Source organism: Diadema setosum, chromosome 2 (genome assembly GCF_964275005.1).
Source record: "Diadema setosum chromosome 2, eeDiaSeto1, whole genome shotgun sequence".
In the NCBI taxonomy this organism is placed as follows: Eukaryota; Metazoa; Echinodermata; class Echinoidea; order Diadematoida; family Diadematidae; genus Diadema; species Diadema setosum.
Window position 1 is genome coordinate 30,920,291 of NC_092686.1, and position 12,965 is coordinate 30,933,255.

Consider the following 12,965-nt stretch of genomic DNA (forward strand, 5'->3'; position numbering starts at 1 on the left):
TGACAAATTGCCCTGCATCGACGTAAATAAGCACTGAATTGATCAGTGTTTTAGTAGTAGCCATGATAAAAAATCATGGGCGTACATACTCGAGCGGGATTCAAACCCACGACCTCCTGATCACCGGACAGGCGTCATCTCCACTAGACCACCGAGCTTTCGCCCGACAGCAAGTGCTGGTTCTAATACCTTCTGCTTATTTACGTTGAGTCACCTTGTTTTGATGCTGTCATTGGAAAGCTGGAAAGAAGGGGATTATTGCCATGTGGGATGGGTCTCTGAAATGGGGAATTTGTACCTAACAGATACTGTGTTTGTTGCACATTATCTTGAATTACTGATTGAAAGTTAAGTTTTGGAATTTCAAAATACACTTGTCATTCTTGTTTTATGTATATGCTTTAGTAGTATGGCTAATGCTGTGAGGTGATATTGTGTTCAATCTGTGCTTAAATCTGTCAATACCATTATCTATACAATGTCATAGGCATTTCAAGACGGTGGTCCCTGTAAGGTTAATCAAAGTCCCTTCTCTTATCATTCCTGTGATCCCCAGTGGCCTGGACTACTCCAGCCCATGGCACGAAGACTTCTTGAACACGGTGGAGGAGATGCGCATCAACTTGCACATCACGCACCCGAGCATGCAGATGGTGCTGGGCATGTGCCAATCCAACCTTGGCAAACTCCTGCTGGTGGACCTCAGGGGTCAGAGGGCGCAGGGGCCGGTGGAGTGCGAGCACCTCAAGAACAATGTCATACTGGAATGCGAGAAGATGGAGGAGAGGTAAGAGGAAGGACCCATGGGGGGGGGGGGGGGACAGTTTCCCTCCCAAGCAGAAAAATGTTTGGTTCATGTGTGAGCATGGAAGTGGTGGTGCAAAGTGTAGGTGTGAATTCAAGGCAAGCAGTCATGAAGAGGTTTCTTGTATTGCAAAAGGAAATTACTGATAATTCACAGATAATGAAATTCCCAATCACATACTAGTAACCAAAACTGCTATTTTATGGTGTCTACAGGAGGTTGTGGTAGGTGAAGAGATTAAATATCAAGATATATGCACATTTCATATCTCAAAGTCAAGACTTCGAAAGTGCAGATATAATCATGTCAGACAGTCTCATTTGTTTGTAACGCTGTCATGTTGTTTCACATATCTGCCAGCAACATTCACTTGATGCTGCTATGAGATACATCTGTTTTCACCTTTCAGTGCTGTGTTTTATTTCAGTGAATCAAGACATGTAATGTTTTCTTTGCTTTTCCAACCTCAAGACTAATGCACAGTTGGTGGCCCGAGGTACTCAACGTCTTTGTGGATCGCAAGAGGCTGTCAGATGTCCGGCAGGATAAACTGGAGAATTTCTACTGCAGCGTTTCCACCCTTATATCAAACCAGGTAGGGGAAGGAACCCACTGCTGAGATTATTTGAACAATGCAACCACCACTTGCTTGTACCACTGCCATGCATCATATCATTGAACTTTCCATCGTAGGTTTTTTTTTTGTACGTTTCTGTTCCGTAATCTCAGAAAATGTCTCTTCTCAATTGTGTGATTGTTGACAAAAAAGTTTAATGGTTTTAATTCAGTACCTAAATTTGTCTGTGTTTTTTTCGTTGTAGACAAGTGGGCTGTCACACAAAATTGAATCCATTGTGCATGGCTAAGAATTAGCCTGTTCTCTAAAAATAAGATACATCTTTATAGAATCTTATGTATCCCTATCAGAACACAACATTTTCAAGGACAAGAATTATGTATTATTGTGGTAAAACTGTTAAAAGATAACAAGCAAGCTAAAATGGAAAAAGAACTCTGATGAAGTAGTAAGAGATCTCCTTGTAAAATTATAGTGGGTTTTTTTTTAGTGAAAAATGTTTTGGAAAATTATATAAGGTCAGTGTATTGCAGCATGTTTGCTCCACCGTGTTAACAACCTTTTGTGTCCTTCACTTTGAATCCATCAGCTGAAGGACCTCATTGTCCGCTCCATCGAGGCCTGGGTGGAGCTGTTTGACCCGGAGGACACCCAGCAGCTGCCCATCTTCAAGATGGAGCTGACCTACGACAACGACAAGATGGAGTTCTACCCTTACTACTCCGACCTGGAGGAGTGCCTGCTCTTCGTGGTGGTGCAGCTGACCCGCACCATGCAGAGCGTGCCCACTGTCCAGTCCTGGCTGTCCGGCACCAACGAGCTCAGCAGCATCGACGTCATGGTGGCCGAGCACGTGGTGTCGCGGGCACGGCAGAAGCTCAAGGAGGCCTGCAAGCGCAACTTTGAGGGCCCCCAGGCACATCTGGACTCCTACCGTAAGTGAACAATATTTCAGAGGAGGGTAAATTTCGTTTTTGAGGGGCATTGCTTGGCTACCATCAGCAATGCACCTGGAAACTTTGTCATCTCTCAAAAGTTGTTTAAAGGGAATATCAGTGGAAATGTTATGTCAGTCTTTACATGATGTCAGAAAGCAAGGCTAGTAAGATTTATGCTAACAGTTGTCAGAATTTGTAGCTTGAACACTTTCATTATTGTACACCTCTTCACAGTACTGTTCTTAGAGCCAACAACCTGTTCAGTCACTTTACAAGAATTGAAGTGTCCAAAGTCTTTCATTTTCATTCCTACATTGCATCATTTCAAAGACTGCAAATCAGGTTTACAAAATATGATGCTTCATATGTTCATATTGAATTTCAGTTCACAAAATAATTTTTCTTTCATGAATGTGGTACCGTATTAGCAGTCATACATTTTTGAGATCCACTTCATGTTGTGAGAAATTGAAAAGATATTCTTGTATTTCTTTTTACATTTCAGTTGAAAAGTATGAACATCTTTGCAATGGAGAGGCTTTGTCCAAAGTCAACAAATTCTTGGAGGATGAACACACATTTGAGGAGTACTGCAAGGTAAGGAATTGTCAACCAGTCGACTGCCCAATGCAGTGTGCCCAGGATCTAGATGAACATGTGTTCAAATTATTCTGAATGCAAACATTTTGAGATGGATGTTTGTTATTCAAATGTAGCAAGTATGTGTTCCTAGCAAATTACATTCATGTTTATGATATCTTGTCCATTTCTCAAATACATGTATGTAGCTTGCTTAAAATTATGTTCCTGGTGTTTGCCATAGTGAAGTAGTAGTGTACTTATCCCGAGCCAGAATGATACATTTTGTATCTTGATGTCTTCAATAATTTTACCTCAGTACATTCAAGAATTCCGCTCCCTGGCCAAGGAAATCATGGGCTTGGACAGCATCGTCCACTTCGACATGATCCGTCTCGACTGCGAGGACCTCAAGAGGGGCCTGGCAGAGAAATCTCGCAGCTACGCCAACATGCTCCTGGAGCGAGTCGCATCCGACCACAGGACAGAGAACGAAAAGTGAGGAGTGCATTTTTACAATACCGTTCTTGAGTCAATTGACATTGTTACAGAGAGGTGTACATATAAACGGATGCTGCTCCTCTTGGATAAACAATCTTTGAGTTTGTACCAATAAATCCCATGGTCATGGCATTTTACACTTCAGCTGTATGGTTTCTGTTATTTCACAGAACTTAAACCGGGTTCTAAAGGGAGTGGAGTTATTTTCTGCACATTTGCTGTTTCTGTATATGTATGTTTCTTTAAAAGACCAACAATACTGAAGTAGAATTATGATAGCGTCAAAACAGAGTGGCATCCATTTTTTTTTTTTGACATCCAGTTTGGCAATTTCAGGCATCATCAATGCTAAACTTTGATTGAATCACAAAAAATATCAATTTGATCGACGGCACTTCCTCCCGTCGCAAGAAGATTCAAATCATACCTGAAACCAGTGATTTCTCAGCCATCTCTTGGAGCACCATTGTCATCTTACTTCATTTCTCTGTCTGTCTCTAGCATCTGCAAGGAGTTTGAGACGATACAGGAGCGGGCGCTGAAGGTGCCCGACAGCTCTGAGGAGATGATGGAGATGATCGCCTACATTGAGAACGCCCGCGTAGCCGGCATCAAGAGCCTGAAGGAGCGCATAGGGGAGAGCACGCGGAGGATGAGCTTCCTGCTCGACATCTACTTCTTCCAACCGGAGCACATCGAGCTCAACAAGACAGTGCTAATGTGGCCCAGCAACATCCAGCCGGTCTTCGATGAGAACGATGAGGTAATTGGTCCAATCGGTCCAATCTCAGTTGTAGTGTGTCAGTGTTGTACCCCATGAACAAGACCAAGCATGCAACCAGATTCAGATTACCAACTGGAGCAGCTCACCGACATACTGCCTCAAGTGCTCTTACGTACACAGACTGATAGATGATAGATCATCCTTTTGCACATTTTTTATTCTCATTTAATGTTCATTTTTACCTATCTTTTCCATGTTGTTTGTCAGAGCAAATCAACTCAAATCGAAACAAATCAAATCAATCTAACAAACCATCCATTGGTTCCCCATCCTGCCCCTAGCTGGTGGAGTCCTCCAAGCGCAAGGGCGAGAGCGAGCTGCTGGAGAAACGGGAGAAGGTCATGCTGGAGCTGGAGAAGATCCGCAAGCGGGTGGCCGAGTTCACCGAGTACGGCGAGCTGGACATGATGGTGCAGTACGTCAACGATGTGCGTGCTGTGCAGAAGCGGCTGGCTGACGCACAGGAGAGCATCAATTTCATCAACAAGGTGAGCAGCAAATGCTTGGGCCGCTGTTTCAGTCATAAGGTCATATTTTGAAAAGAGTCTTCATTTGGCATGACTGAGCTGCCCTCTTTTTAGTTTTTTCTCTCTCCCTCTTTTTTTTTTTTTTTTTTTTTTTGACCCACTACTGTTGTTTTGTAGCTCACCTGAGCCAAAGGCTCAAGTAAGCTATTGCTGTATGACATGAAGGTGTTTGAAAAAGAAAAATGTTTTTTTTTTTTTTTAAATTACTAAAAAAAATACAATGCTAAAACCTTAAAGGCACACAAATGGTTACAATCATTTATGCAATGATTTGCATTTGTTTCCCCCAACTGAGAGATTTCTTGTATGCTTTTTCAAAGCAAGAAGTAGCTGAGCTTAAAATATAATCCTGCACAGTTTTATAGCAGAGGATGTATCGACGCACACAACAAAAACAATTCTTCAAATTCACGACATTCTTCCGTCGAGATGTTTTCATTGCGACTGATTGACAAATTGCCCTTGCCGTATTTACATCGATGTAGTGCAATTTGTCAATCATTTGCAAAAAACAATTCTGTTACTTGAATCCTTGAATTCATAGCATCTTTATAGGCAGAAGAGGCTGAAATTTTGATGTTATCATTTTTGACAGTCTCTGTACTTACACGACTATGTGTAAATTCAGACAGAGAGATATTGACTTTATAATCCAGATTATAGTACAGTTACACAAAGAACATGATTATATACATTACCATCTGGCTACTGGACCATTGTGGTAGTATCCATCATCGAGCATTGTGATTGACATTTCAAACTGACTAACATCATTTTGCTTCGGTCTGTGAATGTTTGTTTGATAGGAGGAGAAGCTGTTCAAATGGGATGGAACAGACTATCCAGAAATTGAGCAGATCACCTCAGCGATAGAACCCTACCAGAGACTCTTCAGCCTGGTTGTCAAGTGGCAGAGGGCGGAGAAGAAGTGAGTCTGCCTTTAAGAATAGTCATTGATATCCAAGTATAGACAGTCGTGGCTTCACGATTGAATTTCATTTCTATTGATGTTTTGTGGAAATTTGTAAGTGGGCTAGAAATGGAAGATTTTAACGAACATGCGTTATCCAAGTGTCCCCTAGAGGCATACATAATTTTCTCTGCTGAAACTGTTTGCTCTCAGAAAATTAAGCTTTGCCCTTTAATTATCATTCAATACTGAGCACGCATGTTTTGCCCTGTGGTCCTCTATCTTCACACCACATTAGTTGTGCAAAGCAAAATATCTGTGTAGTTGAAGAGTCTAAGATCTTGTTTGTGGCATATGCATATACACTGTATTCATAAGAGTCATTGGTAGAAGAGACCACAATGAACTTGAAGCATTGTTATGTCAGAAACTATTTTTTGAAGACAAAGTCAAGTTGTACTGCATAAGCATTGATGAAATTAATCTGTGATCTTGTTTTTGAATTCCAGGTGGATGGACGGCGCCTTCCTCGAGCTGAACTCGGAGTCGATAGAGGGTGAGGCGGACGAGTACTGGAGGGACATCTACAAGATCACCAAGGGCTTCGTCTCCGCCAAGAAGAAAGAGGAGGCGGAGAAGGAGCGCAATGCCCCGCCCAAGAGGAAGAAGCGCATGGAGGATGCGGCGGAGGAGGAGGAAGCCAAACCCGCGGAGGAGGAGACGGGATGGGCGGCCATCAAGGTGTGCAACACAGTGCAGGAGCAGATCAAGGAGTTCAAGGTAAAGTGACAGACAGATGGCACTATGTCTATCCTATATTTTTATTTTTGTGTTTTTGTTTTAGTGTGTGTGAATGTTTGTTTGTTTGTCTGTTTATTTTATTTGGCCTTCCAGAAAATTAAAATACACATATTGGGAGGGGATGGTAATCTGTAGCTAGCGCCACCTGCCAAAGATGCTATGCATGCTTTGAAAAACAGAAAACACACACACACACAAAAAAAAAAAAAAATGGTAAACAGGAATCTCTTGAGGTGACAATTCCATGAAGCAGTTTCTATCTCATGTAAAAGAGGGTCAAAGTTCTGGTTGGATACTTACTCTGTCCATTCTAAAAACAATATTCCTGTCTTCTGTCCTGTCTGCTTTGTACCAATTAACACTGATTCTGAACCTCACAGCTGATGGTTTAGTTTGAAAAAGCATGTTCACTGCAGTTTTACAGTGTACTGGCTCATGATTAATGTATTGCAAAGTAATCCTCACACATGCTCTCGGCAGATAAGAGTTACATGCAGAGCAGATTCTAGTCCTTATTCAGTACTGTACTCTGAAAATGTCTTTTGCATTGCAAGCCTTCAATTTCTGTTTCTTTACATGCATGTGCATGTGTTGCCCCTTATTCAACAGGAGTACATCCCTACCATAGCCATCCTGTGCAACCCCGGCATCAGGCCCCGCCACTGGAGCAAGATGTCGGACATCGCTGGCTTCGACCTGACGCCGGACTCGGGGAGCACACTGCGCAAGGTGCTCAAGCTGAACCTCGGCAGCTACATGGAGAAGTTTGAGTCCATCAGCGCTGCAGCTACAAAGGTCAGTTTCTTTGAGACATTCCATTATCGGTATCAAAGAAAATAATGTATTCCAAGCTTTATTCTGTGTCATATGATGTTGTTGGTTGAATTCTCAGAGCATTGTTTAGAGCACATACACTTGATGTAATGGAAAGTTTCCTGTCTGTGCTATATATCATCTGCAAGCAGATATTCTCATCAGCATGCTTTACAGGGAAGCATATGGCCACAATTTTTAGACACTTCTCCTTCCTAACTGCTTATTTCGTAATGATTTCATGTTTTTCAGCTAGTATGGGTTATTTGAATATGTAGATGTTGTAAAGAATATTTTGAATGCATTGTGTTAGCTGTCATGCAATAGTGCATATGAAGTCAAGAATTCCCCTTTATCTCTTGGTTTATATGAAAGTCTGTTACATTTATATTGTATTTAGATATCGTACATTAAGATTGTAGTGCAGTCTTGTGTATGTAGCTGCTATGTCGACTGTTTGTTTTTTGGTTTTTACTTGTTTTGACTTTGAACTCGTAGCAATAAGAAAATCAAATTGTTTTATGCTTTAACCTGAACAGGAGTACTCCCTGGAGAAGGCTATGGCAAGGATGTTGGACGACTGGGAAACTGTCCAGTTCGGACTGACCGCCTACCGCGACACCGGGGTCAAGATCTTGGCCTCGGTCGACGAGATCCAGACCATGCTCGACGACCAGATCGTGAAGACCCAGACGATGAGGGGCTCGCCATTCATCAAGCCATTTGAGAAGGAGATCAAGGTAAAGTAGGAGTGAGATACACTAGTTTAGTGAGGACCCGTATTACTACAATAGCAGATTTTCTTGGGTGACATACAACCCTAGAGAATTGTGTTGCTGGCTTACTCATTGGTACATATACCAAGTTTGTTGTTTCTGCAGAATAATGATATGGCATGAAAGAAAGACATACAGTCAACCCTGCCTGAGCGGCCACCTGTCCATAGCAGCCACCTGCCGTATACGGCCACTAAAAATTCCCCCGAGAGAGAGGCCATGCTAATGACCCTGTCTATAGCAGCCACCTGTCTATAATGACCACTTTTTTTTCATCTCCCGTGGGTGGCCGCTAAGGACAGATTTGACTACGTAAAGTATTTGCATTTTGAAAGTTTTGCAATGCTATGACATTGAAAATTAAGCACTTACTGGTTCAAATTCAGTGGTACACAAACTAATCCTTCACCAAATTTACCTACACATACTAAATAATGTCCTTGGCCATGGATGATAATTTCCAGGAATGGGAGGAGAGACTGCTGCACATCCAAGAGACGATTGACGAATGGCTGAAGGTCCAGGCCCAGTGGCTGTACCTGGAACCCATCTTCAGCTCCGAGGACATCATGCAGCAGATGCCGGAGGAGGGGCGGCTCTTCCAGACGGTGGACCGCCACTGGAAGGACGTCATGAAGCACACCTCCAAGGACTCAAAGGTAACAGTCTAAAACCTCATAACAAAGGTCAGATGTTGGCACGAAATTGGCCATGCTGTAAATAATTTGCTGGGGTTTGATTGCTTCTTTTTGTTGTTGTTTTTTCAGAAGGTTTTTAGAGTCGAGAAGTTTGATTGCAATTTATGGTAAAGTACTTTGCAGGTGCATAGAGTTATGGTATGTATCAGACACATTTGAATAGTGGAATTCATTATTTAGCTGGTTCAATCATTTTGTGTAGAGCTTAAGACAAAAGACAGAAAGGTAATACTACTTAAGGGGGATCAGAGAGGTGATATGTACGTAGCTGTTTTCCTCATACAACAATGCTATCCGGCATTTCATGGAAAAATTACATAGTTATGGCATACTTTTTACACATATTTGATGAAGGATAAGGTATGCAATGGATTTGCCAAAATGAATTATGGATATTACAAGAAGCAGGAATGCAGAAAATGAGAGTATATCAATATTTTTATGGCCAGCATGTTAAGTTGTGAAAATCGATTGTGATTGTATTTTGCAACCACCTCAATTTCCCCCGCGACTGCAGGTTTTAGCTGCCACCTCCCTGACTGGTATCCTGGAGAAGCTGCAGGATAGCAACAACCTCCTGGACCGCATCCTGAAGGGTCTCAATGCGTACCTGGAGAAGAAGAGGTTATTCTTCCCTCGGTGAGTGACGCATTTCCAAACGCTAGAGTATCTTGTGTGGATGTGGGGCTCAGAGTGCTTTGTAATGTACAGTTTTATGGTCTAAATGCTGCATTTTAAGCCAGCATAATTCATTTATCAACTCCATGAGTGTCGACTTTCTATATTGTATGTAAAACCTGAAGATAGTAGTGATGTTAGTAGATTCCATTCATTTCTGTGACTCATCATGTCAAACCTTTTGGCGTTGAAACAAGCAGAAAATAAAAAACTTTTCAGGGAGCCTTGCTTACAGTGTCCATGTTCTGTCTATCAATTGGTGAAGAAAAAAAAATAAGAGATAAAGTTTTCACACCACTTGCTACATGAACATAAGACTTGTCCCAGGTCTGTAGGCCTTCATCCCTTTTTGATTTTTGGAAATGGTTGCACTCTGTAAATCTTTAAGCCCCGATGACACCACGCCATCGAATTACTTATATGTTGGCACTTTCACATGATTTGATTGTTGGCAGTGCTTGAGAGACAGAAAAGTGTAAATGATGTGCAGTGTCTATTGTATCTTTGCCTTTCCTTGATTCTGAACTAATAATGATATGATGCTCTGCCACTGTCGACCCCGACAGATTCTTCTTCCTGTCCAATGACGAGATGCTGGAGATTCTGTCGGAGACCAAGGACCCCCTGCGTGTCCAGCCCCACCTCAAGAAGTGCTTCGAGGGCATCTCTAAGCTTGACTTTGATGCACAACTGGACATCCACGCCATGTTCAGCAGTGAAGGGGAGAAGGTAAATTTTCTCAAAATCTTTGAAGACTTCCTTGGCTGTAGAGCATTGGGTGTTTAGAAGGCTTATTGGTGCATCACATATCCTTTTTTGGGTATGTATGTGGCCCTGGCAAAGGCCTACCCACTCTCAACGTTTTGGCAAGCATGTTTTTAGAGTATTAAAGTTTTCTCATCATTAGTATTCTGTGACATTTTGTGTTAATACATATATTCATTTTCTCTTTATGGTTAAGATCATCTTTGGTCACCTAGAGGTTAAATTGTTGATTTCTCCTGTGATAAGTATATTCATCTTAAGTGAAATTAATTAAACACTTACAATGTAGCTAGGGAGTTTAAAGCCCAAAGAAAGTTCTGGTATGCCTGCAAAAGTTGTCAAATTTTGCTCCAAAATGTGAACGTATGCCTAGGAAATGTGCGGAATAACGCTGTAATAACAAGATATTCGATGGGTAACGACGAAAATGGGAAATATTAACCAAAAACGTTCAGTCTCAGAACTTACCCGAACGGGGTCAGGCTAGACTCGGACTCGGGGATAACTCGGCCTCGCTTTGCTTGACGACGGGATGAGCTGTATTGGTTGTCCCTCTGGATTGTACAGCGTTGTACTATGCATATGGGAGCGGCCTGTATAAACTACATTGTAGCGTTCTGGCTACAAGCTATAACTCGCAGTAATGGTCCGAGTTGTTACAACGCGCACATCAAAAACCTCTTTGGCGCGCATGCAAAATTAGTGTGCGCCTCTCAAGCACCTCTAAAAACAATCAAAGACGCTTGATAAACAACAACAAAAACTTCAAAGACCGCGCGTCTCAGCAACTGAGGTGATGTGCGTATAGGCTTGAGGACCGTGCGCTGTCCATTTGTTTTGTACAGGATTAGCACGCACTTTCCTGTCTGCTCATCAAGGCCTCGTTTGGTACCCGTAGTATAGAGTAGGATCTACTGATGAACATGGCGATCACGAACTGTGTGTAAATTGTCTGAAATAGGGTCAAGTTTTCCCTGAGACCGAGTTAGTCTGGAGCCTTCTGGAATAAAAGTCGGTCTACCGACTTTTATTATTTTTCTCAAAATACTCCAAAACGACTCATCATTCCGGCAAACCGCGTCAGCCAGGTAAGTTTCTTTGTAGACTTTTTCGATATATTGCAAGCAAATATGAAATGGTGCCAGACGGGTTCTCAGGCCCTTACCAGAACTTTGTTTTCACTTTAAGGTGCTTTTAAGCTTTGAATACAGTTCATGATAACCAATTGAAGCCTGAAAGTGAATGTGTATGTTGCCGGTGATCTTCCAGGTTGCCCTTAGCGATGTGATCTCCACCTCCGAGGCACGCGGAGCAGTGGAGAAGTGGCTGCTACAGGTACAGGATATCATGCTGAGGAGTGTGAGGGATGTGGTGGAGGCTGCCCATGGGGTAAGATAGTCACCAAACTTTTCACACCCACTCTTTCTCTCTCATTATCTCTCTTTTTCTCTTTCTCTTCCTCTTTTTTTCTCTGTCTTGCTCTGTCAATACTTTTTAGTTTTGTCTTGTTTCCTCAGCTGTGATGTATCTGAATTAGTCCTACTTGTCTTTACAACCAGATTATTTACTTGTATCTATCCTTCCATGCGACTGCCCTTTTTCATCCTTCTGGTAGTCATATATTCTGTATTATCATTGTGTCAGTCATTCAAATTGGATTCACATGGCAATTAGGCAAAGATGATCAGACTTGTATGTTTTGTTCTTATCCCTCAATGAGATGATTTTGCAAGTTGCAGCTTGACACTGTTCTCTGGGTCTCATTCTTTCGTTTCACATCCCACCCCTCCCATAATCAGGCATACGCAGTGGAGCCCAGGGCCAACTGGGTCCAGGAGTGGCCAGGCCAGGTCGTCATCTGCGTCTCCCAGATCTACTGGACGGAGGAGGTCCACGAGGCCATCCGCAGCGGCCCCGGGGGTCTGAGGGAGTACCACAGCAAGCTGGAGTCTCAGCTGCAAGACATCGTGGCCCTGGTGCGTGGCAAGCTGTCCAAGCAGACTCGTACCACCCTGGGAGCCCTGGTGACCATCGATGTGCACGCCAGAGACGTCGTCATGGAGATGGCTGAGCAAGGTATTGTTTGTTGCTAGGCAGCTACTAAATGAAAAGAGAAAGCAATACATGAATAGATGAATTATGTACACAAGTAAATTAAAGATTAAAAAATAACTGAATAGATAGCTATGGAAAGAAAAAAAAAATCTTCATGAATAATGAATAGTAGAAAGCAGATGAATGTATGCATAAATAATGAATGAATGAATAGATATTTTTAGGATAGATAATTGGGAAAGCCATGTATTACTGGCATGTACAAAATGCCAGCAGTGTGAAGAACAATAGTATGTATACATAGCTTTTTATTTGTTTGAGATCAAAATTTGGTGAAGGAAGGCTTGTATAGCATGTCAGTTTTATGAAAGCAGTGCTCTATGCAGTATTCATGGTAATGAAAAATAACAAGCAAACAAAACAAATTGAAATACAAATTTTCTAATGTCTAGACAGCACATTTGCAGAGCTTTTGCTGATAATCATACCACAGAATATAATAAAAGGGACCATCTATGGACTATTCAAAACTTATGATGTGACCTGTAGTAGAGCAGATAAGCCGAAGAATTGGGCAAAATTTGACTAAAGCATGAAACTTTCACCATTGTTAGTACATGCTATAAGATTAATTTTAAGATCGGGAGGTAAGTCTGAATTGACCTCTGATGACCTCTAGAGGTCAATGACCTCAAAATCTAAGAAAATTGATATTTTGCGTCATTGGTTAATGATAAACACAGTAATGATGTACTAAA

General features: G+C 42.0%; 1 protein-coding gene across 1 annotated transcript in view; it reads left to right on the forward strand.

The window, feature by feature from the left end:
- Positions 1 to 12,965, forward strand: part of LOC140246264 (dynein axonemal heavy chain 12-like) — a 67,500-nt gene that overhangs the window by 6,563 nt on the left and 47,972 nt on the right. Inside the window, exons 6-21 of the mRNA XM_072325726.1 lie at positions 557 to 787; positions 1,277 to 1,400; positions 1,972 to 2,317; positions 2,826 to 2,917; positions 3,219 to 3,397; positions 3,902 to 4,163; positions 4,466 to 4,672; positions 5,518 to 5,639; positions 6,131 to 6,401; positions 7,032 to 7,217; positions 7,775 to 7,975; positions 8,476 to 8,670; positions 9,227 to 9,348; positions 9,954 to 10,116; positions 11,422 to 11,541; positions 11,952 to 12,228. Of these exons, the coding sequence (XP_072181827.1) occupies positions 557 to 787; positions 1,277 to 1,400; positions 1,972 to 2,317; positions 2,826 to 2,917; positions 3,219 to 3,397; positions 3,902 to 4,163; positions 4,466 to 4,672; positions 5,518 to 5,639; positions 6,131 to 6,401; positions 7,032 to 7,217; positions 7,775 to 7,975; positions 8,476 to 8,670; positions 9,227 to 9,348; positions 9,954 to 10,116; positions 11,422 to 11,541; positions 11,952 to 12,228 (3,098 nt within the window). The remainder of the gene's footprint in view (positions 1 to 556; positions 788 to 1,276; positions 1,401 to 1,971; positions 2,318 to 2,825; positions 2,918 to 3,218; positions 3,398 to 3,901; positions 4,164 to 4,465; positions 4,673 to 5,517; positions 5,640 to 6,130; positions 6,402 to 7,031; positions 7,218 to 7,774; positions 7,976 to 8,475; positions 8,671 to 9,226; positions 9,349 to 9,953; positions 10,117 to 11,421; positions 11,542 to 11,951; positions 12,229 to 12,965) is intronic.